The 27,010-nt window shown below is 41.5% G+C and overlaps 1 protein-coding gene across 2 annotated transcripts in view; it reads right to left on the reverse strand.

The window, feature by feature from the left end:
* Window positions 1–27,010, reverse strand: part of sdk1a (sidekick cell adhesion molecule 1a) — a 252,184-nt gene that overhangs the window by 144,121 nt on the left and 81,053 nt on the right. For both annotated transcript variants that reach the window (XM_028594450.1, XM_028594442.1), the window contains exons 2-4: window positions 14,261–14,423; window positions 10,795–10,901; window positions 9,665–9,812 (exon numbers count right to left, since the gene is read on the reverse strand). In XM_028594450.1, the coding sequence (XP_028450251.1) occupies window positions 9,665–9,812; window positions 10,795–10,901; window positions 14,261–14,423 (418 nt within the window). The remainder of the gene's footprint in view (window positions 1–9,664; window positions 9,813–10,794; window positions 10,902–14,260; window positions 14,424–27,010) is intronic.

Below are 27,010 nucleotides of genomic sequence, written 5' to 3' on the forward strand. Positions count from 1 at the left end.
TCCCACCATGCCTCAAGAGTCGGACCTCGCTCCGGGGGCTAATCATGGCACTCTCTCACTCGCTCTACCACACACACACACACACACACACACACACACACACACACACACACACACACACGGCCCTGCTATTAGATTGACGCACACATCAACGCAACAAGCAAAAAAGCGATTTTGAAAAAAAAAAAAAAAAAAAAGTCCGATTGACGTGAAATTTCTCACACATATGCAGCTCAATGTGCTGTACAAAAAAAGTATAAACTTCAGACCACTTACAGTTACAGTTACTGGGAATTAAAAGTGTAATTAAATTGCAGTTACCTAAGAAAATGTTCACGATTACATCGGGGGTTACATCTGAATATTTTCTGTAAAAAGCTAGGCTATATGTTGAATAATATTAATTTTGTTGCTGATGCTTTTGATTGGTTCCCCTGTTTGAATTTGCAGCACCACATGTCTGACGGTTAAATTGCCTTTCAATCGGTCTGAGAGTTGCCACTATGGCTACAGATAAAAATTAGTTCCAGTGCTGGAAATACTAAAAAAAAAAAAAAAACATTCCATGCAAAAAACAGAGAAGGGTCCGAACATAACTGTACAATGCAAAAAATGTTTACCAGTGGTCAAAATGTTATCGACGTCAAAAATGTCAATATCCAACCTCAGGATACATCTTCAGGTATGTAAGTTAAGTTAGCTTACAGTAACCGCAAGCATTCCTTTTAAATAAAGTAGGGAAGGCATGGCTACCTTCCTTGTGACACACCGGGCTTCTAATGTGTACTGAAGACTTATTGTAGCACCATATATTACCAGGCGCAAATCTAGTAGTTTATATTTAATTGCATAAAATTATATTTTTCCTTCTTTTTATGATTTTAAATCTGTGACCTCAGAATGATCTCATATTAAAAAGAGGTGCTGAAGTCTAACTTTGTGGTGGCTGTTCTTCAAAATGAAGTTATTATAATCTTAATTTTTGGGATGAAGAATTTTAAAAGGCGTTTGAGAGTATTCGGTACTGCTGTAGGGTTAACACTGCCAGGTTTAAACATTTGAAAATGGTTAACAGTGGAAAACATTCATTAGAAATTTAGGAAAGTAATCAGAAAGTAATTAAATGTAATACATTACATTACTTTGATTAAGTAATTGAAATAGTTACACTACTATTACATTTTAAATAGGATAACTTCTAATTGGTTAACTATTGCATTTCCAAAGTAACCTTGCCAACACTGAATGTATAAGACAATCTATTCATCATCTCCCTTTAAAGACTAAAGTGAGCTGAAGGTCTAGAGTGGAGGAATACCAGGATTACCATTTTCCCTTTGAACTGGGATCAACAACCACTAATACTACCTGACATGAAGGAAGGACAAAGTGAGAGCGAGGGTGAGAACAAGAAGCAAACAAGAGAGAGACAGAGCAACACCATTTCTGTTTAAATGAAGAAAGAGGTAACCTATCGAAATGGAAATGGAAGAGTTTATTATAGAGAATTTTCATTCTGTTATTTGCCGCCACATTAGGCGACCACAGGAGCAATTCAATTATGGAAACGGATGGAAGAAGGGAAGGGGGGAAAAAAAGAGGAGAGCAAAAAAGAAAGGGGAGGAGAGGTAAATTGGAAAACATCAGGCTCAGCTCAGGCAGGTGTCACTAAATAATTCCTGTTGCTTTTATGTCCTGTCTTTTATTTTCCTTTCTAAATGTAATCGATGTAGAAAATCTACTGGGAAATGCTAAATGCTAATTTTCATATCACACCACAGTGGTGTAGCTTGTAGCCAATGCCATTTACTGCCATTAGTGACAAAGAGGCAATTAACTTTAATCGTAACTTCCTTATCAGGTACAGTAGATTCTTTGGCTCACATACAGTAGATATTTACTATAAACCAGACCAAACTCTATGAATCTCTCTGTGCATAAAGTTGGTATATGGTCAAAAATAAAACACCTCATATATTAAAGGTGCTCTAAGCGATGTCACGCGTTTTTTTAGGCTACAACATTTTCTGTCACATACAGCAAACATCTCCTCACTATCCACTAGCTGCCTGTCCCCTGAACACACTGTAAAAACGCAGTCTCTATAGACAGCCCAGGCTCCACAAACCAACAAAAACAAACTGTGCCAACCTAACCTGCACCACCAAACATGTTCCAGCCAATGACCGACAAGAAGGATTTGGGGGTGGGGGTTGGGGGGGGTTAGTGCACGGAAGGAAGGGGGAGGGGATGGGATGAAGAGGAGGGAGGGGTGAGCTAGCCTCCGTTTTGTTTGACAATACTTTGAACAAGAAGTGACATCACCCAACATCGCTTAGGGTTCTTTTAAGTATAAAGTCTTTGCTGTGTCAAACATCACCTCCTTTTTTTATTCCCAGGATGTCACTAACATTGTATTTCATAAAAATGTGTTCATTTCTTATGACTTTAGTGGAAGCAGTCAGGTGTTCAGCAGAAACTAACTGTGTCTGCAGTAAATAGCTGAGGAAAATAATATAAAATGTAATGGGTTTTCTTGATAATAAAATGCATGGACTGTGCATTTTTGGGGCAGGATGTTTATCATTTTTTTCTCAACTTAATTAAGATAAAGGGCAAAGAGAAAAGGAGCCAATGTAACTTTAATTTTAACTTCCTGATCAGGTACAGTAGATTATTTGGCTCACATACAGTAGATATTTACTATAACCAATTATTTACCAAACTCTATGAATTTAATATTTTCCAGAAGGTTTTTCAGCAAATACATGGCATTAATACACATGCTTCCAATTCCAGGCAGAAATTACACAGCAAATAAAGACACACAAATGGGCATTTTTTGGCAAGAAAATCAGACAGAAAGTTTGATTTATCAAGTAGATTGCCTTGAAAGAGTAAGGCTGTTTGGCTAGCTAATGTAGGAAATATTACAGTAATTGAACTACTGCAAGACCACAACTGACAACATACTATGTACTATGAGAGCAATTTTTCTGGGCATTGATGTGAAATCATTTTGCTAAATGTGCTGGAAATGTCTTGAGAAAGTTTGATTTGATTTGGATGAAGCTGTTTTTTTCTTCTTCACATTGTACCTGATGACAGAAACAGAAACCTGGATACTAATGCCCTGTAAACAGGGATATGAATAACCGAGTTCTAAATATTCCATGTAAACATTAATGATTGATGGATAAGGATGAGACTCAAAACTGTACTCGCTCAGTTTATGCAAAAATGAAACCCTAAACAAAGACATAGAAATACAGGATTGTAGATTACAATACATAAGTAAGTAAAGAAAACTTTGGCACATGGTTCTTAGAGCAGCCATATGTCTTAAAATCCTACATGTCTGGGATGTTTTTGTAATCCCAAAAGTAACTAAATCATATCATTGAGAAGAAAGTCACATACAGTAGCTAAGCTTCTGGTGGCTCCAGAGATTAAGTTCCAGACACAATGGATTCAGATGAGCTTAAACTCTTTACTCCATATTCATTTCCTGTACCTTTTTTCATGTCTCTTTTTACCTCTGTCTCAGTCACTTTGATCCTCCCCCTAGGCTGCCGTGAGAAACTGAGTCATTATGAACCGCAGCGATGCTGCTGTGGATGGAAGACCTTTCAAACGGCTGGTTGTATTTTCAACATGTGGTGGGATATAAGCAAACACATCCTTTCAGTCTACTTCCAAATGATGCTCTCTTTCTCTTGAGCTTGCTGTCTTTCTAATACACACACACACACACACACACACACATGCATATCTGCACACGCTCGCAGACTCAAACACACAAAACATCTGTTCGCAAAGTTCAAGACAGCGAAAAAGTTCCTTCTGTTCAGACCTCTGCTATTTGTGTGTGTGTGTGTGTGTGTGTGTGTGTGTGTGTGTGTGTGTGTGTGTGTGTGTGTGTGAGAGATGGAAAGTGGCAATATAATGAATCGCTCCCTCTGTTAAAGTGGTGTTTGACAAATTAAAATGAATGAATGTTGAGACACATGCGCGCGCGCACACACACACACACACACACACACACACACACACACACACACACACACACACACACACACACACACACACACACACACCACAGCATATGGCTGCTTAGGCCAGGTCTATGAGGAGATATACTTTCCATAAGGCCCTGTCCTGACATTGACCACCTGTGACATCTGCACTCTCCGGGCCAGTCGACTCCCCGGCAACAAGAAAGTGAAATATTCACTGTCTGCCCTGCCATGCTTCTGCATAGATCACTGCTTTTATTTGATCAATCTGGGCTTCCTGCGTCCCTGATGGAAGAAGAAAGAAGAGTTCTAATTCTGTTCCCCCTGGCTGTTCTCTTTAAGCTGCTGGCTATGAGAATCATTTCACGTCCATCTGCCACAGGCTGCAGAGCTAATTAAAAGCAGTAGCTCACTCTTCTCAACCTGGGCTGCAGGTCACTGCTAAAATATATATCAGCGACGGTGGTGAGGTGGCAGCACTGTCCCGAAGTTGGTTTGACTGCTGATGGACAGCAACATTAAAAGAAGAAGTCCAGAGCCCATGTAAAAATGGGAGAATGTTGCAGGGGTAAGGAGACAAATAAGGCCACGTCCACACGTACCAAAACAATCTTTTTTTCCCCCATCTTCCCTGGCATCGTTCCAAGAAAATTAGTGTCCAAACGGATCCATTTGTAAATGACTCAACACGCTACTTCATATGCCAGGCCTATAGGTGGCGCTGTTTCTGCTACAGAAATTGACCAAAAAAGGAGAAGAGGCGGGGCATGCTTGCGCACTGTATACAAACAGACAGGAGAAGAAGAAGAAACCAAACACAAGCCAACTAGCTATATGCTACCTTTGATGCTACAGTGCCATGTGGTAGGACGGATGCATGTTTATGTAGGTGTAGTTGTTGTTGTGAGACGTCGTTGCGGGGTAAGAGGTCGAAGGCTAGAGGTCGATGGGTGTGGCGATGACATCATCGATACGCAAGTATGCGGCTTCGCCGTCCAAACGAAGCTGCGAGGGCGGAGTTTTCGAATCTTTTCACCCTGGGACCAGGTTTAAAAAAAGTGCGTCTTCAGGCAGTGTGCGTTTACAGGATTCGTTTGGACGATCAGCCAAAACGATGCAAAACGTGCGTTTGCACCAAAAAGCGTTTCCGTGTGGATGGCCCCTGTCATCCAGAGTGAGGGCAGATAGACCAGCATGGAGATGGAGGGGGCAGAGAGTGTGAGCTCTATTAGATTAGAGCAGAGTGTGTGTGAAGTGACAGCTTGTAAGTTCTTTGCTGGCCAGTATTTTGAGGGCTGGGGAGATGGGAATGATCATGCACAGACAGGATGTGTGTGTGGACGTGATGGGTAGGGGAAAGCATTGTGTGTGTGTGTGTGTGTGTGTGTGTGTGTGTGTGTGTGTGTTGGATATGCAGAGAAGGGTTAGGGGCAGGCACGCGGGCATAAATTAAGAGCGGTGGGAGAGGCAGAAAGACAGACAGCTAGATGGGGCTGGGGACTCTGGGAGTGATGCATATCGGATCAATAAACTTCATAAACAACATCATCAGCTCGGTCACCACGAAGACAGCCAACCGCCAGGCACCATCTGGCCCTGTCTCACCGGACCGCAGGATCAGCCAGCGTAACCTCGCACACAAACACAAATGCATACACACAGCTTCACACACACAGCGTTACACACACTGCTACACAGGCAGAACCATGCAAATATTCAGAGCGCTCGCTTTGACACGCATGGGCGCACATAGAGACGTTTGAGCCAGGTAGACGCAACTGCGATTGTTCTGGAGAGACGTGTGTGTGTGTGTGTGTGTGTGTGTGTGTGTGTGTGCACGCTCGTACGTGTGTGGGCAGTTTATTCAGGAACAGAAGTTTATGGCTTCTGTAACAGTATATCCTGTAGCGTGATAATGACCATAAAAGAGACAGAGAGGGAGAGATGGAGAGAACAAAGCCATATTAAGATTAATTTAGAGGCAGAAAAGTAGGAGGGCGAGATGGAGCAGTGAGGTGAGAGGGGGAAAGGGAGAGAAAGACATGTCTTGTAGAGACAAGAGGGAAGCTGTGAAGAAAGGTGCAAATTAGTCTTTTCTATGAGGTTCAAAGGAAGTGTTATGCATGAATCTTCATCACAGTGTGTATGCGGGGTGCAAGCTTATCAGAATGATTCATCTCACAGTGCAGAGATAGAAGTTGTTATCCAGATTAAATTAATATATTTGAAAATTATGAAGTCAGATTCACTTCTTCTAGTCCTATTACAGTACAGGTGGGTGTGTTCTTTGAAGTGCAGAAACAGACAACAATGGTGGGGAAAAATACTAAAAATATGGGGATGAAATGTTTCCAGATAGGTTTTATCTATCTAATAGTATCATTTAAATGACTTCTGTATCGCAAAATGTATTACCATAATAACTAGAAACTGCAAGTGGCAGAGCCAGCTGTCATTTTTATTTTGTTGCCATGGATACAGGTTCTGTTGTGAAAGCCATAAATCTTAGACAAACTATTAGCCTGGTTGACACCAGACCCTTCTCAGTCGTAACTGAGAGTGGGTCTGGGCAACGTTTATTCGCAGCTCATTTCCAAATGGACGCCGCTCAAATACCTCGGGGCGCAATCGGATAGTCCTTCAACCAATCAGACCGACGATCCGGGTGACGTAGCAGCGACAGCGGCATCAACTCTTCGGTGGCCGTTGATACCGTCATGTTGAATGTAAACAAAAGGCGGCTCGCTGTAGCTGCGTGTCGCTACAACCTGAGCTAGTGTGGAACTGTGAAAGGTTTAAGCAAGAACACTGATTGTAAGAGATAAATGTCCTTCCTTAATCATTTACCGGTCTGATGTGCAGCCGTGCCAGCTGTTTGTCAGAGGTGGGAAGAAAGGTGTCACGTGAAATACTAACTTCTGAATGTGCCTCAGTCTCAGTTTCTCTCTCTGATCCATCCGAGGGGAGACTTCGTCCTGGCCACTTGGTAGAGTTAATTGAGATGGGCAAATGGTTTGTATCAAATTATTGGAAGTGACATGTCTCCCTCTCTCTGCATAAAATTGGTATATGGTCGAAATAAAATGCCTCCTATATTAAGTATAAAGTCTTTGCTGTGTTTAACATCACCTCCCTTTATATTCCCAGAATGTCACTAACATTGTATTTCATAAAAATGTGTTCATTTCTTATGACTTTAGTGGAAGCAGTCAGGTGTTCAGCAGAAACTGACTGTGTCTGCAGTAAATAGCTGAGGAAAACTATAAATGTAATGGGTTTTCTTGATAATAAAATGTATGAACTGTGCATTTTTGGGGCAGGATGTTTATCATTTTTTTTCTTACCTTAATTAAGATAAAGGGCAAAGAGAAAAGGAGCCAATGTAGCTACATTAACAACATATTCTGGCTCCAGCACAGGCCACAGCGTCATCTGTGTCGTAATCATTAGGCCAAACCTCTGCGCTGACTGCACCTGCCAAACTGTGACAGCCAATTGCTCATTGTCAAATCATTTTGTGTTTTAAATGCTCTGCTAACCTACCGCTGCAACTGTTACATCAGTGCTTACTCTGCAATCTCTGCAGCCACCCCAGCTTCAACTCAACGTTCATAATCTTCTTTCTGTCATTTTTGAAATGGTTCTGGTTGGGGATCTCCCACAACAGATCTGTAGCGCCAAACATAACTATGCTGTTTTTTTTCCCCTTGTGTAACAAACTTTAAAGGAGGTGGTCCTGGCAAAACACAGATATGTTGTGGTAGTTTGCTCTTGAACATGAATCTACAGGCTCTGGTAAGCTTTCCATCCCCGTCAGGCTTTAATTTAGAGTTGATTAATAAAATATGAATACTAAAATATTAATTGACTTACTCCAGGAAAGACTGTCTGAAAGTGTACATTATTACCCCTATATTTAAATAATTATAGTGGTACTCTTCTTTCAATGACGGCTTTTTACCTCACCTCTGAGTGTTGTTATTTTGCCTCACAATGTTGTCGGCTAACACGTGTTAAAAAAGAGAGTTCTTCCCGAGCATCCGAGTCTACAGACTCTGTAGCAGCTCGGTGAGGCTGGACTTGCACTTAAACCAATTCCTGACCACTTCAGAATGTTTCAAAAGAATGAGGTTTGTGGAGAAAAAGGCTGTCTGGGCTGCTCTTTATACTCTGCTGTCAATGCCAATTTGATACGGTTAAGTGGCCATTAAATTAATTGACAGGTGCACATTCGTAGCATTAGTGTAGAAGACTTTATTTCAGACTTCAGTCAGATAGTTATGTATTAATTTTGTGTTTTTACTTGCCAGTGGTAGTGGTAGTGGTAGTAGCGCTCCTATTTGCAGTGCATGTGTGAGGGAGAGGACACTGTAGTGGTAATGCTCTGACAGTAAAAACTGTCAATACAGGCAGTGCATTAAGCCACAATGAAGCCCCATTAAATTAACAGGAGAGCCATTTGCCATGTCCGTTCAAAAATAAAAAGCATAGTCAAACTTGCTCTAAACTTTAAATGACTTTAAGGGTTATGTTAAAACCATAGAGCATGAGTCCGTCCACACGTGCAAATGTTTTAATTAATGGCACTTTTATTTAATTGAAATGCACTGGAGTTGTCTTTGCCTCTTTTGTGTTTGTTTTGTGATTATAATTTAACCTGGTTAAATAAAGGTTAAATAAAAAAATAAATAAACAACAAAAAGGTTTAAAAAAAAATTAAATAAAAAAAAATAACTGCTAATGTAATCTGACTCCACAAAGCTTTCTCACAAAGCACTTTGGAGGTGGTCATTCAAGGAATGCAAAAGTTGCTGTCTGGCCATTTAAAGTGTACAGCAAGGCCACTGACAATTTCATTCAATAGCGCACAGGGGAGCAGTTAGTGTTCCTAATGGGAAGTTAGTTATCTCGCAGTGTGAGAGCAACCTAATAAAATCACTGAAGGTCTATATCTCAACACGTACTTTCACTGATTCAAACAGGTACATATTTTTAAATAATTTAAGATATTGCCTCAATCTTAAGTATATTACTCTGAAAAAACCTTTCACAACAAACTCCCTGCTTTGTCTGAGTAATAACTAATGATCAATACGTTGTATGAACATTTTCCCAAATAACAAAACCGACAGGAGAGCTGTAGCAGCTACGGAATGATATGCAAATTACAGGCATTTCAAAAGGAGCCAGACAACAGCATTAAACAAAAAGACTGTGAAATACAGCTTACACAACACACCCAGGGACCCTCACATCTCAGCTGTACAATTAATATAAAAGAACATCTCCCGTGCAGCTAAAATTATTTAATAACCTTGTAGATTAGACAAGAGAAAATGATTTGATTCAATGAAAAATCCATTTTTATCTTCTCTTGATAATGTCCTAAGTCTATTGTACAAATGTCTAATGAAAAGGGTCAGTTATCTAAATGGCTTATTATTCATAACAATTGGTGTGTGCAAGGATTAAAAAGATCATTTATGCTTCTACGGCATGCTAATTAATATACCACTGAGGGATAAGAACTGTAAAATTTAATTTTTATCTCAAGTGGCATTTTGTTACACACACTTTGCACCATTGTGTCTGCATAAGTCAGACAAAGCGAGAGAGACAGACAGACAGACAATGAAAGAGACACCTACATTTGGTTGTTGGGGATTATCTTGTGTCCGTCTTTGTACCATGTGACTAGGGGTCGGGGGAAGGAGGCGAGGGGAGGCTGGCTGATGATGGCTGCTCGGCCCTGAGTCACCGTCTTTCTCTGCTCCTCAGCGGAGAAGTTCCCTATAACTGGAGGAAGAAAAGAGGCGTAAAGACCATGAATATCAATATCAATACTGCACTAAGTGCAACTTGCACAAACATAGGTTTTACTTATATCTTTATAAAAACTATTTAAGTAGTTGTACATTTTATTCCCAACTTGTATATATGTTCTTTTTTAATATTTGTTCTTGTATTCTATCCCATTTATTATTCATTATTTATTGTATATTATATGTGCTGTGTGTCTGATATTTTCCTGCTGAGGCACGGAAATTTCCCATTTTGGGATCAAATAAAAGTCTTTCTAATCTAATCTAATCAATGTATCAAATTACATTTATCCAGAAATAATAGTATTGCAAGCAATTAAAATCACTGAAAAAGCAGTATTAAGGCCTGGTCACACCGGAAGGTGGAACAGCAAAATTCATCCGTGTGTCTCCACGAAATATGTGGTTGCAGAAGTTTGGTTTATGTACTGTAGTAACACTACTATAGCTGTCGAGTTTACCACCAACACGTTCTCTGCACTTGGACGTTTACTGTCCCCCTCGGCAGCAAATCCACTGATTGCAACAACTCAATTAAATTAACTGATTTCACCATTTTAAATGCTGGTGTGACTGGGCCTGTAGTCTTAAAGAAAATGTAATTTGTATTTACTTTTTGGGTAAATGCTTTCCACATATTACAATTCAAATATTAAAGTCCAACTGAAATCAAAGTGCAAGGGAAAAAATTTGACTTTCTGATATATATATATATATATATATATATATATATATATATATATATATATATATATATATATATGCAAATACCTTTTATTCAGTAATAATAAAATAGTATATACTGCAAAAAGGGATGAATAATTGTGATTGAGAGAAGCTGCTTGTTTGTGTGGAAAAAGTGGTACAGTTTCCCACAAAACCAGTATCCTTAGTCAATAAAAAAAGCCCTCCTTTATTAGTGTTATTGAAATGATGTAAAAGACGTATGTACTCACAGGCCACCTGCATCTCTGTACTCCTGTGTATGACTGCTCCCATCCTGTTCCTCACCATACACTGATACAGGCCAGCATCGGTCCTCTTCAGAGACTGGACGGACAACCTGAAGATGGATAGACACATAGAGAGCATGGCGATGAGGGTGTGTCTTTATCTCTGAGCTGTAAATAAACTAAAAATAGGGCTGCACACATAGACTGTATATTAATGTACAGCGCATGTGTGACGTCACCCATTGGTTTGTGGAGATCTGTTATCCGTCGTCGAGTTTGCCGTTACGGGCGCAGCCATCCTGGTTGCGAATGTGACGATTTTAGATGAGAGGGAGAAGTGAGGGGAGGAGCCATAGCCTGCTGCTTACACTCTACGTTACGTTACACACTTTCACTGGCAATCACATCATAGGCACGCCCTAAACACCCCCTGCCATTATCGCCGTTTTTAAAATCAACGAGACCATAATTCAAAAAATGTATTGTGTAATGTATTGCAGAAGACTTCAAACTAGCGAGTGAGACCAAAAACTCATTATGAAAATGTTTACTAAGGCTGTCGTTCTTTTTAGCACTGCCTTTTATATTCAATTCAATAGTTCAATTTGTTCACTAAATGAATGTTAGAAATGATTTCCTTTCATTTGTTTCAAATTCGACAAGCAATTTGTTGTATTAGCATGAATGCAGAACTGAGTGCACTTTAATATCTGTTTATCGCAAGTAATATCGTTAACGCGATATTCAACAACGTTATCGCATATGACATATTTTCCTCATATCGCGCGGCCCTAATTAAAAAGGAGAAGGGCAGTGTTGGGAGTGATGTTTGGAGACCGACGAGACAGAAGGTGGAGGTCTGTTTGTCCATATGTAATAACTCTTGTGTAATTCTCTTTCATGACCTTGATCGGAATATGGATTTGGCCTAATGTTGTCAAAGTTCCCAATAACAGAAGGGAAGGCAGAGTGGTGCATGTGTACAGTATGTGTGTGTACTTGCGTGTACGTGTGTATGTGTGTGTATGTGTGTGTGTGTGTGTGTGTGTGTGTGTGTGTGTGCGCACTGTGCTGTGTATGAGAATGTTTTTGACTGTGTGGATGTTTGTTTTTTTACTGAGAGGGGTTGTTAATGGTGTTTTAATGGACTGTGCTTCACTAATGGGAAGCTTGGCATAGGATCTAGGTTGGTGCCATGCTGCACAAACACACAAAAATGTATACACACATGCACGGACACAGACATACGCACACGCACGTATATTACACACAGCACAGACAGACAGTAAAACTGGACATCGCTTTGGGGCTCATTATGAATAGCAGGACAGCCAAGTATTTAACTCCCAGGCTGTCAGTGTATGCTGCCAACACACACAAACCCACACACACACGTACACACTAATACATGCACGTGCACATCAAAGACTCACACACGCAAGTCTACTTGAATCAGGAATAACACATTACACAGCAGCTCTCATCCTGAAAACAGATTTTGAAATTGGACACTGCATCTCTCTCTCTGCCCGTGTTCCATTACGTTTTATTAACTGGCATGTGCGGTGGGGCTGTCAGTGAAAATATACATATATATATATATAATTTTTTTTGTTTCTCGATAAACACAAACTTCAATGTTGACAGGTCCCAATCAATGAAATAATTTCTCAGTCAATTTATGTGAAACAGTCTCAGCCCTGCGTGTAAAGTCAAACTCCCTGTGCGATTCAAGATAAGAACAATTTCAATCAGTTTTTTTTTTCAATAAGACTCTTCAGCACAAATTGACCAAACGCTCACTGTAGCGTTAATCTGAGCCCTGAAATGACTAGATGTATTTCTACAATGTGTGATGTGTGAATTCATTGAAATTGAGTGTGAATACAGAGGAGCACGTCATTTCACATTACACCTAGTAGTGCTAAATATGTAACAATAATAATAATAATAATAATTTATACTTTTATTAATAATATATATATATTTATATTTAATACAAAATGTTAATATAAAGTAATACATAAAGGTTAAGTATCCCATGAGTCATTGTCTATTTCCCAAGAAATAATTTCCACCAATGGGTTGTGTTTGAATTAGAAAGCATGTGGAGCAGGTTGCCACATTTTTACCAGCACAATTAGGCAGCATTTAATGAACACAAGGGTCGGCTAGAAAAAGTCAGCCAACACTGTTACACTTTTACAGTATTCCTAAAAACAAGGCAAACACTCTCTTTTTTGTAAGTCTAACTAGCCTACTGATTATTTTATTGAAACTCACTATGTGGTGTAGAACAGTGCAATAAAAGGGTAGCTGAACTTTCCATTAATGTAAATCATTTGCACTGTCCAATACATTAAACATGAGCCGAAGATGTCCTTGAAAATAACATATATAGAGAATATTCTAAAGAAATGGTGTTGAAAAGAGACAAAGTGTGTGATTCTGTCCTGGACAGAATTATTTTGCAATTATATTGTGGTTAAATTCTTTACAATGTCTCTCTAACATTCACACACACTAGCTACTTTACCACGCAAGGCACCAGCCCAACCATCAGGACCAATTGTGGGCCAAGAACACTTTGACATTGGACGGGAGGAGCCCGGGGATCGAACCACCATCCCTTCCATTAGTGGATGACCCGCTCTACCTGCCCACATTTAACTAACAGTGAAAATAAATGTAAATAATGCAGAGGTTTTTAAATCAGGCCTACAATTCCAGATGGTGACACTCTCTCTCTCTTACACAGACAGACGCACACTCACTGCACCCTGCCAATTCAGAATAGCCCTGGCCTCACCAAACTAAACTAGCCAGATCGCTGAGAGCAGTCCACAGGTACACGACGACTCCTGGCTCGAACAGCAACTGCCTACAAAATGCTGGCTCAACCTTGCCCTCCTTCGGTGTGTATGTGTTCCCAAGATTCCCTCTATTTCTGAATGATGTGAAAAACAATTTTGTTTCACAGCTGCAGTTTTGAGAGGGATTGCTTACCTCTTACCACCCAGCACACAGGGACAGACAGTCGAAGAAGAAGAAGAAGAAGAAGAAGAAGAAGAAGAAGAAAAAGAAGAGAGGTACAGAGAGAAAAGCAGAGAAAGAAGCTCAGACGTATTGATTGGTTCTCCTCTTCTTTTCCCAGACAATATACATATTTATGGTGTTAATGTAATTATTAATCTCACTTTGGCTCCACTGTCAATGTCAATGTTCTGACCTTCTGTAAACACATTCCATTACTTATAGGCCCACAGCTCTTATGCTGTTTTTCCAAGCCACAGGCATGACTGAAAAACATAGGAGATTGTCAGAAGGAAGGATGGAAACAGTGATAAAAGAAAGGATGTCGGATTGACAAAGAGGCAGACCTACACTTAAGAGACAACAGAGAGATCCACGAAAAAAAAAAAAAAAAAAAAAAGACAGACACATAGCCAGCCAGCCGGCGATAACTGACCTGTACTGCGATGTCCAGTCGGTGATGAAGCTGTTGTTGAGAGTCCAGCGGTACTGCAGAGGCCAGCTGCCTCCAGCCAGACAGGTCAGCACCAGCCTGTTTCCCTCTAACACCACCTGCTGCCCCAGTCCAGCCCCTCGCAGGTAGGGAGCAACCTCTGATTCTGACAGACAGAGACGGAGAAGGCAAAATGTGTTATTTTTGTTATATGAAAAACTCTGTGTTAGCCATGCTTGGACGGTGGAGCAAATGTCATCTGTATTCATCCACCACAAACAATTTAAATAGAATATCTGTCCTTCACTCAAAGACTGGGTCAACAAAATACACTGCCATACCAAAGCACCTTGATTTCAAAGTTTCATATGGAAATCTGCACATTATGTAATAATATTGGTCTACTACTGTTTTCATTCATATGTATTTCCTTCCTACCGCTGCAGCCAAGAACTCTTCACCTTTATAACTCTCTGCCGAGACTCATCTAACAAGATTTACCAGGACTTTCTCCGGAGATCCCCCACTCCATTAGTGAGGTCTATCATTGCATTCCTCTCCAACTCTCCCTGCAGTCCTACAGACAGGACCTACTTAAATGTAAGGTTTCCTCTGCAAAAATCTCTTGTAAAGAAATTCTACTTTTTGAACAGAGAACATTGATGTAACTATTGTAATATGCTCCCAATGTTAATTATTAAATTGATGTGATATTAATTATAGATTCTGATGTTTAAAAGACCACTAATTACAACTGGCAGTCAATGGTATGCTATGTTCACAGATTATGGCATTACTCATGGCATTACCTTTAAAATATACCTGGCAATAAAGGTGTTATCCTTTGGAAAAACAAACGTATGGCATACAGTATGATGCATGTCAAAAACACTCATGCCTAATGTTTTGTATGTAAGCCCACACACCAGCAGCATGCATCACCGTGTCGACAAGTCCTATTTCCCAGCACTGATGTGCATCAACGGTCCAGAAAAGCAGCAAATCTATCACATTTACTCCCTGGAACGACACACCGTAACTTGACTACTTCTTCTGTCTGCACAGAGCGTCTGCTGTGTTGTCGGCAGCAGTTGAATTGTATCAAATACCAGTGTATATTGCACTTTATTCTTTGTATAAAGAGAAAGGTCTGAACTTTCACTTTCAACCCAAAATGTATATCACGGTTCAAAACGTGATATACATTTTTTACCAGCACATTTGTTTCATCTTATTTTTCAGATGTGATGTGATCAACAAGTTTTTTTTCCTATTACAGGACATTGTGTATTACCACTTACAGTAAGTATACTGTACTGCTAGACGGTCAAGTATCCAAGCATAAAGATTGTACAATATTGCAGTACCGCGTCCTTTGCTAACGCTGTTGAATCGCTGGCCTTGCCTTGCAAGGTACATTGGCTGAATGGCTGCAGCTGCTGTCGAAAAACAATGCCAATCAGTCTTTAACTCTTGGCTGAGGTGTTCGGACCTGGCTCACCAGCACACAGCATAGAGGCATCAAGGCTAAAGAGGCTGTCCACAGTGACTAGCTGCAGGACCTGTCAGTATGTGTTGAGTCCTGGATCCCCCCCAAAAAATCTGGGTGTACGGTGGGGGTGGGTGGTGTAGACAAAAAGATGTATTCAACCCATCAACCATTTACACACACATACACACGCACAAGCTAGGTTAGAGGGGGCAGGCTTATCTGCTTGCTACAGTACGTATGGACAGGTCCATAACTCTAGGGCAGAGTTTTACCTTCTCTCTTTCTCTCTCTCCTTTTCCTGTCAACTCAATCTTCTCTCCTCCCTGCCATTTCATCGTTCTCAGTTCTGTCTTTCCTCCAGCCCTCTCACTTCGTCCCCGTTTCCTTCCTTATTTCCTGTGGATGTCTCAGGGCCCCCTTTTTCTCCTCTTCTCTCTTTCTCCACTTTCAACTGTTTCACCCTCTCCCTCTCTCTCTTTTAGATTGATAGCTGCCTGCTCAGTGCACAAGAGGGAAGTGTTCCATCTAAGATAGATTTATACGGGAGGGAGTGTGTGTGTGTGTGTGTGTGTGTGTGTGTGTGTGTGTGTGTGTGTGTGTGTGTGTGTGTGTGTGAGAGAAACGGTGTGTGAGTGCGCATGTGTGCACAAGGATTTATTTGGAATATTCTGTTTCTACAGTCGATGGCTGGCCATGCAGACTCCAATGTCATACGGCTGACCAGCACTATAACTCACGCAGCCTGTGTGTGTGTGTGTGTGTGTGTGTGTGTGTGTGTGTGTGAGAGACAGAGAGACAGAGAGAGCAGCAGAGATTCAGCCTTTACAGCTTACCAAATATGACCCTCAATTAGAAAGGCTGGTGCACGAATGTACTCTAGAATGATGTGGATCTGTTGCACCTGCCTCCATCTATTCCACTTATCTACCACTTTCTTCATACCTTGTACAGCTGCACACTGCATCCGACCCCCACTCCACTCCGCTACTTTAAAGAGAGTCCATTAGGAAGTACAGATAGAGAACACCCCATCGGAGAGGAGCAAGGTCAGCTAACAGCCTGTTTCACTCACTGATGTTGTCGGACTCTCTCTCTCATCCCCCGCTGTCTGTCTCTCTGTCACTCAATGTCAACACGGCCCACTCTCGGTCTACCCTTTTCCTAACCTGTCTGTCTTTCTCGCAAGCTGTACCATCCAACCTCCTGTCTGTCTATCAAGACCACCTCCCCTGTCTTTGTTCTTCCCCACAGTCTCTTGTTGCCCCCTCGGTCCATCTCTGTCAAAGTGTGTGGCGGCTCAAGGTCTCCGCTTTTTGTCTTTTCGGGAGAAATGTCGCCTAACAGAGAGATTGGCCTCCAAATGTGACAGAAGAGTCAAGAGGCAGACGTGCATGCAAACACACACTTCTTCCTGCCCGCAACGACGTGCGTGTCCCTGCTCCCGGGCCGCTCTCATGAAGCTGCTTAGGCAGATTCTAGGGAGGAATTCAATTTGCCGGGGAGATGAGCGCTGTGATAGAGGGAAGAGGGAGGAGAGCAGGATGAAAGGACAGGAGAAGAAGAGGAGCAGGGTCACTGCTCCAGGGCTGATAGCCCACTACGATCCCGCCCTCCCTCCTCTCCTCTTCGTCTCTCTGCACTTTTACAGTGAGTGTAAGTGCGGTGGAAATTAGGCCCTAAATGACTTTTAGGACGTTATTTTTACATTGTGCTGCATTTAACATCCCACAATTAATCCTGAATGTTACTGCAACAGCTGCGGTGACGTGAGATTTTCTCTGGCTCGACATGAGGTCAAGGTGCTGCCTAACAGCACAGGTAGATTCATTTTGTGTTGGAAGTTTGAAATTTAGGTGGCCATTTAGGTGTAAATGATTGTAGGAGCACTGACATAAGAGAGTGAGAGTGCAGTGATAAAACTAAAGTTGAGCCAGGGGGGTCGCCTGGGTAGCCAGGGACCTCATTCCAACAGTGCCTGCTTAGTTATTGGATATGTGTGTGTATGTGCGTGTACGGTATGGGCTTGTATGTGTGTGTCAGGTCAGAATTAGGGTCAATCACGCCAGAGAAATCACTTTATCTTCATAGAGCTGAACACCTACTGTGAGACAGGCCTGGCAGAACTGGCTACAGTCTATGAATACTGATTCACTGATCGTGTCTCTCTCTCTCTTTCTCTCTCTCTCTCTCACACACACACACACACACACACACACACACACACACACACACACTTTACCATGCCTTTTTGACGCATGAGGTTGAAGGGGAGAAAATAACTAAATCAGACTCTTTTATTACAAGTAAATTCTCTATGAGGGTAAAAGTTGCATGGCTGGGCAGTTTTTTTTTTTTTTTTCCTTCATGGTAACAGCAGTTTATTTGATTATGGGGTGCAAATGAGTTCTACTCCTTTTTAATCTAATAAGTCTGCCAGCGCTTGTTTCTACAGGAATTTAAAAACACTTAATTGGACTGACAGTGTGTGAGGCGAGAGGAAGAATTATGAGTTGGGTTTTGGCGTGTTGCTACCAGTCAGAAAAAGAGGCTAATTAATGGAACAATGTAAAGTGGAGAGGCTGGGAAATGAGATTTCATTTCCCCAATCGAAGAGCTCAAACAAGTCGGGAGAAAGCACATCACGAATGTATCGAAAGTTTTGAACCTAAAATGTTTAACACTTGGTAAAACTTTATTTGAAGGTATCGACATAATCGTGACATGACATGACACAAGTCATAAACGTTTATGACTTCTGTCACTAAGTGTCATTCGGTTTTTGTCATGACAAGTTAACATTGTTTGGGTTGTCTTGATTATGGCAAGTTGACATTACTCAAAGTGACATTACCAGAAGTTGTCTTGGTCATGACAAGTCGACATTACATTTGTTTGGGATATCTTTGTCATGACAACTTGACATTCAATTTCTTTGGAGTGTCCTTATTAAGACAACTTCACAGTAAACAGGATGACATTATGTCAAGTTGTCATGACAAAGACATCCTCTGGTAATGTCATCCTGGTTGATTTCAAGTTGTCATTAAAAAAAAAAAAATCAATATTGTCATAATCAAGACAACACAAACAATGTCAACTTGTCATGACAAAAACCGAATGACACGTAATGACAGAAGTCATAAACGTTTATGACCTGTTTATAATGTTTATGACACGTTTATGACATTGTCATGTCATAGTTATGACAGTGTCATGTCATGATTATGTCGATACATTCAAGTAAAGTGTTACCGAATACTCCAGTGCTGAGAGAAATTAAGATTACTGCAACCTAAAATTATTGGACATCCCACACATAATGACTATTTTCAAATTTGCACGAAAAAGAAAAAGTAAACTAAGGAATTGCAAAATGTGGATGAAATGTTGGAATGAGAGTATGGCCAACAAGAACTCTGCAGAGGGAGCTGTAGGTGAGTGAACTTTACATAAGTGAGGTGAATTTCAGGTGAGCTGTGGCTCTGACCTGAAAACTGATGAACTGGATTAGAATATAATTCCCTCTCATGTTTTTTTTTTTTTTTAACTTCTAAATCATTTCTCTTGCAAAGTGATGTTGACAATCCCGATTCCAGTTGTAAAAATCAAACATGTTAAAATAATGTGTAGCAACTCGATCAAAAAACAAATGATTAGAATCATTTAACACCACTTACTGTACGATTTAATCTCCTGGAAATCAACACCAGCTGGTCCAGACTGGAATAGAATCAGTTTATCTTGGTCTGATAGGTTATAATGCCTGAATCATGACTATAATCGCCTTAACAATCCCTATGTGACAGCAGCAGGCTCCCTCTGTTTCTCAGTCTCTCACACATCCATTACAGAGCTCTAACTGAAGGAATCTACTGACCAGACAAGACCGTTAAGCACAAAAGACCTGCTGTCTTTGATGATGATAATATCAAAACGGCTGCTCACTAGGCTGCAGCTCACCCACTGATCCCAGCAGGCCTCAGCTGTACTGTAAGATGGAGAGTCCACGGGGATCTGAACTTCTCTGGACTAGAATCCAGAGCAAAAAAAAAGCAGAAAAGCTTCGAAGAAAGAACAAAATGTTTCCTCTGCTTCATCCACCATCAGATGTAGCAGAATGGTAGGAGGATGCGAGTGGAGATCCTCGATCAGGAGTTTAACTTGTGGCTTTTTAAGTTGGCAGCTGCTTTAATTGAGTACTGAATGTCAGACTCCATATGAGAACAAAGCATCTCTCACTGAAGACCGGATAACAGCCCCCTAACCTCTCTTCCTGCTCAGACAGCCAATCGCAGCTCCCTCCTCCAAACTCCTTCCTTGCCTTGACAGACAGCTGTCTGTGAGGAGGTGACTGTCCACTGACTGATCCTGATGTGCCAGACCAGGACAGATGTTGCCTCCACCGTCACACATGCGCACACATTAGGGCTGCACCATATAAGGAAAATATGCAATACGCGATAACATTGTTGAATATCACGATAACAATATTTAGGGATTTCACCAAATCTAGATTTTTGGGGTTCGGCCAAATACCAAATCCACTGGGTAAGATTCTTTCAGATGTTTCATACGCAAATGTTTAAACAGCGGCAATGTTGTGTATTGTTTAGGGTAGAGATGCACCGATTGACCGGCCGGCGACTGGAATTGGCCGATTTTCACGTGACCGGCCATGACCGGCGACCGGCAGGTCAGTCTGACATATGTAGATTTTATACCAGTCAAATGCACTCGGGCGCCGCATGATGATCATCGCGCAACATCAGCAGCGCAACATTGATGTTCAAACAGGCCTGTGTGTGTGTTTTGAGAAATATCTCTGCAAGGCTATATTTATTTTATTTTTATTTCAGAATCAGAATCAGAAAAGCTTTATTGCCAAGTACGTTTACACACACAAGGAATGTGTCTTGGTATCGTAGGTGCATGTCACATTAAGCAACATGCACAGACACACCGAGTCACCATATGCGGCGCCATCTCAACTCTCTCCTTTGTTATATATTTGTTTTATATATATATATATATATCGGCCTAGAAAGTTGTAATTGGTGCATCTCTAGTTTAGGGTAAACACCTTCCCATAATCAACGGCGGCGTCATTACGTCGACAAGTGTAGCGCGCATAGTGCAAGCGTAGGGTTCGGTTCGGTGGAAAAAAGTTCTAAGGTGTGTCTTTCGTGATATGTTTATTGCGCCAGTTAATATTGCGATGACAATTAAAAAAACGAAACAATATATTGTGCAGCCCTAACACACACGCAGATACAAGCTGAGGCGAAGAATCTAGGCTTAAATAGAAAGAGTTCAAAGTCAACGTCAACGTCAACGTCTTACGTCTTAAACAACTTCTACAACAGAAAGTTGTTAAGGAGAAACACATTCGGAAAACAGGTTGAGCTAAAACTGCAGCTTTTTCAGTCTGGATTTACAATAACGTTTTGTCATGCTCGATTGAGGTACAGTAACAGGTGAAAGGGGGAAAAAAAGTGCCCAATTAATAACTTATTATATTGACTTTGGCCATTTTCCAATTTGGTCTGTTCTTATTTAGTGACTGGCCAGTGTGTAATTCTCTTTGGAGGTTAGCATAAGCAAGATACCAAATCTGTGAATGAGCAGTTGTTTTAAAATGTCAATGTATTGCTTTCTCAGGCCATTTAAGAATGTCATTGTAACTGTGTGTGTGTGTGTGTGTGTGTGTGTGTGTGTGTGTGTGTGTGTGTGTGTGTGTGTGTGTGTGTGTGCGGAAATCTAGTTGAAATGTCAATGTTTAATATGATGTACTTAAACTGAACTGCAATTGATGTGCAATAACCCTTTAGTACAAAACAGCACATTATGTCATTGCAAGTACGAGCGTGTGTGTGTGTGTGTGTGTGTGTGTGTGTTTTGTGTGTGTGTGTGTGTGTGTGTGTGTACCGGAAATCTAGTTGAAATGTCAATGTTTAATATGTTGTACTTAAATTGAACTGCAATTGATGTGCAATAACCCTTTAGTACAAAACAGCACGTTATGTCATTGCAAGTATGAGTGTGTGTGTGTGTGTGTGTGTGTGTGTGTGTGTGTGTGTGTGTGTGTGTGTGTGTGTGTGTGTGTGTGTACTTTCTAGACTTTGCATGTTTTAGGGAGTTGTTGCAGAGTTATGTTGTGGATGCATATGATCATAGGAGTGTAGGTCCATGGAAAGGGGGTAGTAAATGGGGCAGAAGGGTGTGGGAGATGGAAGGGTGATATGGGGGTGGGGGTAATCAGGTGGAAGAGACTGTGATCAGTGACATTTAAGAGGTGGGCCACACTGCAGGGCACATCTGCTAGGACACACAGACACACACACACACACACACACACACACATAATCAACTGTCAGCTCCTATCTCCTGATGAGTAGACAGGCAGACAGGAGGAGAGAGGAGGTGAATGGGCGAGTAGGAGGGAGTGAAATGAATACCTCTCGTTGAGACGGCAGCCTCCTCGCTCTCTGAAGAAAGCTGTGTGCACAAGCAACAGTGAAAACACCCTAATACTTTTGAATGACACACACAAACACAGACAGGCAATCATTATTCCCCTATTTTACTCTCTGTGCTTTCTTTTTGTCCCCCAGATTCCCCTTGCCTCTGCATCTTTTTTCATTACATCATTAAAAACACGAGTCTTTTTACAGGTAGAAAACAAACTTGTGTTTACACACACACACACGCGCACACACACACACACACACGACCCAGATCCACACTAATACTGAGAGATTTCACAAACACAAGAGATGTGATAGTGTGACAACATGACTCCAGGGTCTGTCTCACTCAACACATTCATGTATTCACACGCAAACCTATACATACGGAATGAGAAGAGAGAACGTACGTGTGGTTCTTCTAGAGTCTATGGACCTTAGAGAAAATAAACTACAGTATCCCTTAATCTCCCTCCTTCCTTCTTTTTCTCTGTCAGCCAGTGATTTTGATTGTCCCGCTGTTTTATTATCCATATCTCTCCTCATCTCACAGTTTTCAGCTCCTCTTTCTTTTACTTCCCTGTTTTGCCGAATATTTGTCTGACCGTCCTTTGCAGGTGTTCTCTTTTGTGTGTGCATGTGTCCGGGAACCCTTCACACACACACACACACACACACACACACACACACACACACACACACACACACACACACACACACACACACACACACCTGCCTGTACTAGTCATCATCCCCTCTGACAGCTGCCACTGTCCTGACCTTGGGTATTGTGGGCTACGTGGTTTTGAAGTGATTGACGAATCGTATCCTTTCATTCATTATTGAAGGCGGAGATCAAAACCGCGGCACCCAGAATATCACCGCGATATCCCCGGCAGACCAGACAGAGGTTAAGAGGGAAGGGAGCAGCAGGAGGACGTGGGAGAGGGAGAAGGTGATCTGAGCAAAGAAGTGCAGGTGAGAAGTGAGGGAAGCGTAGAGGGAGCCGCAAAATTGGACATATGGAAGTTGGAGCATCCTAAAAAGCAGCCACTTGCACAGAGATCCTGGGGCTCAGTCTGTGCCCAGCCCTCTGCTCCCAAAAAAACACATCAAAGAGCTAAACATTACATTAAAGGCAGATTACAACTAGAAAAGGTGATCTGATGATGATATCTGTTTATTGATATTTTATAATTGGACTCTTTATGTCTGCTCTCTCTTTTTTTTTTTTTTTTTTTTTTTACTTTGTACTGTAATTGCTGCACAACAATTTCCCCTGGGGAATAATGTTTTATCTTATCATAAAATGCATGCCCCATCTTAGTCTATATCCACGACGTTCCACTCCCGGGATGGCTCCGCTGCAGACAGGAAATCTGCCAGATTTCACTCATTTAGGCCGGATAGCCGTTGCCTTGGGCTTCCTTTGTGTTGGCATTTTAAACTCCGGTGGATTTATGAGGACTGTGGTTAACCTTTTCTCAGATCTCTGCAGGGTAAATCAGACTGTCTGTCCAATCTGAGTTTTCTGTTGCACTGCTAAAACAACTTTTAAACGTACACGTTCCACCAAAACAAGTTCCTCCCGATCCTATTTTGCAGCGGCACCGCGGCTTTTCTCCACCCAAGACGATTGTGATTGTTTTAAAGAAATGCTAATAAACCAGATCAATCTTTCATCCCATTCCCGAATGCTACGTGGAGTAGCCAGAGACTAGCCCCATCTAAACCTCTGCTTGTCATTCAGACCAAAATGTCACATGAGTCACTGGGGTCACATGTGAGGGGTTAAGTTCACATCACCTGAGGAAGAGACGTCATACTCTGAGGGTGTTTCACCTTTGGGGGCATTTTGAACAGGTGGCCTAAATATTTTAGGCTATCAGCTACGTACAATGCATCCTGACTACCATCCTGACTTTCACACCTCTTCCTAATTTAATGCATGGGACTCAGAAACACTCACATGAACGCACTGTCCAAATCCAGTGGATAGAAGAATGAAAAACAGGATGAACCAGGATGGACGAGATCATTCGTCACTGACAACACTTATACAGAGAGTGACTTCAAAGCATACCTTTACACCTGAAAACGCGCGGTTCTGCCTGTCTGACGTCAGCCCAAAAAAGGAAATATACCCGAAGACTGTGATATTGGGCCCAGAGGGACACACTGATGTCAGTACTCGTGATGAGTCATTTTGCTCTGCTCATTTATACTGGTGCCAAAAAAATAAAATAAAAAAATTAAAGCGAGAACCAGAAGCACGTCTCCAGTGTCCATCCTCGCCATACACTCTGAACTTTGTCCCACAGTCTTCACTCTTTCATCTTCCTTTCCAGCCATTTATAAAAAGAAATCTGCCTTCATCGGTCTCCACCATCCTCGCCCTGTTTTCACCTCTATCCTCTTCTCATCTCTACCCCTGGAGCATTGATTTTGAGTTGGACTGAAGCATAGCTCTCTATTCAAAAGGAGTGCATGTTATGTCCACGGGCTATGCCATTTACCTGTTACCTGTGGGGGCGCGAAAAACTTGTTCGCTTCAAGTTTGACTTCTCCTACTTCTACTAACTCATTCACTGTCATTGTCCCTCTGCCCTTTTCCTCCATTTTGTTTAGTTTGTTTTTGTCAGGTACGTGGGAGGCGTTTCAGGGTGTGTGTGGGTGTGTGTGTGTGTGTGTGTGTGTGTGTGTGTGTGTGTGTGTGTGTGTGTGTGTGTGTGCGCGCGCGTGCGCGCACGGGCGTGCATGTCGTGCCTATGCCTGACCGTGCATGAGTCCATATGCTCAGTAAACAAAGTATGTGTGTGCAAATGTGGATGTTTACTTCCTCCTTTCCACAGTGACAACATCTGCCACCAACTGCAAGACACACCATGTCTTCTTTGTAGTCGTCCCCCCCCCCTCCCTCCCTCCCTCCCTCCCTCTACAGACAAGGGCAGCTCAGTGACACACCATTTGAAGGGCATACTCCGTCTTGGTAAACGTTTCTGTTATGGACTCAAATTAATTCAATAACACTGACAAATGTCCTTGCCAAGATACAATATGACTTTCTTTTGACTGTTTATTCCTTCCATGTTTTTACACATGCGAGAGCTTATGCACAAATATATAGAAGGTCATACACATACCTTTCTCAGCACAGATGTTTCCAGTAATAGCAAAAAAAAAAGTCAACCGATAATGACTAAGACAGCACAGAGGCCTATGTGCTCATTGTTTGGCGAATGATTCATCGTTTAGCGTTGGATTTCTCAGTGTGTCGGACATCTGATGGAGTGTGTATTTTTAGACTTCTTTTAGGTGAAAATGTATGAGATACTTGTGGGGGTGGTTTAAAGCGATGGTTGTTAAAAAGAAATATATCTTTAATTATCTGGCAGTCACAAATACTCTGAGGCGAACTTGAGTTGCCCTTGTTTGCAGGTACACTTTTCACAAATTCACCAAAAAGTCATTAATAGCAGTAGTTGTCTCTTGTTTAACAAGCAGGGCGGTGGGCGAGTCGGTCATTACTTTCTCTTCGTCAAGTAAGGATGATGCATGAGTGAATTTCTTTTAACAGCAGGCATACCACATGCTTCTGGCTTCCTGCAGTTTTCTACCGATATCTAGAAAATGGCAGGCCATTGCACTAATATTCACCAAAATACTGAGCCACACAAGACTGCACGAGTAAATTCCAGTGGGGAATATGAGCCTGTCAGGGGTAACTGAACAGACTCCTGGCCTGGGCTCAAGAGAAAAACAAAAACTACATATCAAAAATGTCCCCTCACAGTCAGACAAGAAAACAGGCATCGGCACATAATGCAAAGAGACAGGACAACTCATTCAAACTCTGTATAACCTGCGTTCACGTCAGGGTAGATACTGAAACACACTTTGAATCTGTGTCTGTGTGTGCATATGACTTAGTGATTCACTGGACTAAAATAACACAGAAGAAATATGATTACACAGACTTGTTTTCTTGTCTATTTCCAAATCTTGTTAGAATTCTCCTCAATTTTTGGACAATTTATTATAATTCTATGAGACTGGGAAAGAGCATCACCAAAAGTGGGAAGGAAGAAGGGAAATGCACTGATTCATTATGCTTCTTTCTTGCGTTTGAATGGGTTACAATAAAAGATTCTTCCACAGGTGTCTGTGTTAAACATCTTTTTAAACAGCATGACCATGGATCTGCACACATACAGTTTACAGGTGTCTCTGATAAATACACACACGACATCACAAAGGATGTGGTCGCCCCGGGAAATGGTCATAAGAGAGAAAGCTGTAGTTGGGAGCAGAGAGCTTGAAGAAGTTTTTTCTTCTTTTTTTTTTTTTAACAATTACAAAAGCTTTCCCTGTGGAGAACTCGCTCTCAAGCACATTATGGGTGAGGGATAAGAAAGGGAGAAAGAGAGAGATGTTTGAAGACTTCAAAGCTAGTCAGGAATTCAAAGTTCAGTTTCATCTCCTTGACTCCTCTTGCCATTTGTAAGTCAATGTGGGGATATGTGTGCGCGTGTGTGTGTGTGTGTGTGTGTGTGTGTGTGTGTGTGTGTGTGTGTGTATATATATATTCATGCGAGTGTGCGGAAAGAGCAAAGCTATGTTGTAGATCACGCAAGTATCTGGCAGTCCATATATGAGCTTGTGGATTTAAAATATGCAAGTGAGATACTAAAGAAAGTAGAGATGGCCTGATAAAATTTTTTGCTTTCCGATACCGATTCCGATACCTGAACTTGTGTATCGCCCAATACCGAGTACCGTTCCGATACCAGTGTGTCA

Source organism: Perca flavescens, chromosome 2, assembly GCF_004354835.1.
Source record: "Perca flavescens isolate YP-PL-M2 chromosome 2, PFLA_1.0, whole genome shotgun sequence".
NCBI lineage: Eukaryota > Metazoa > Chordata > Actinopteri > Perciformes > Percidae > Perca > Perca flavescens.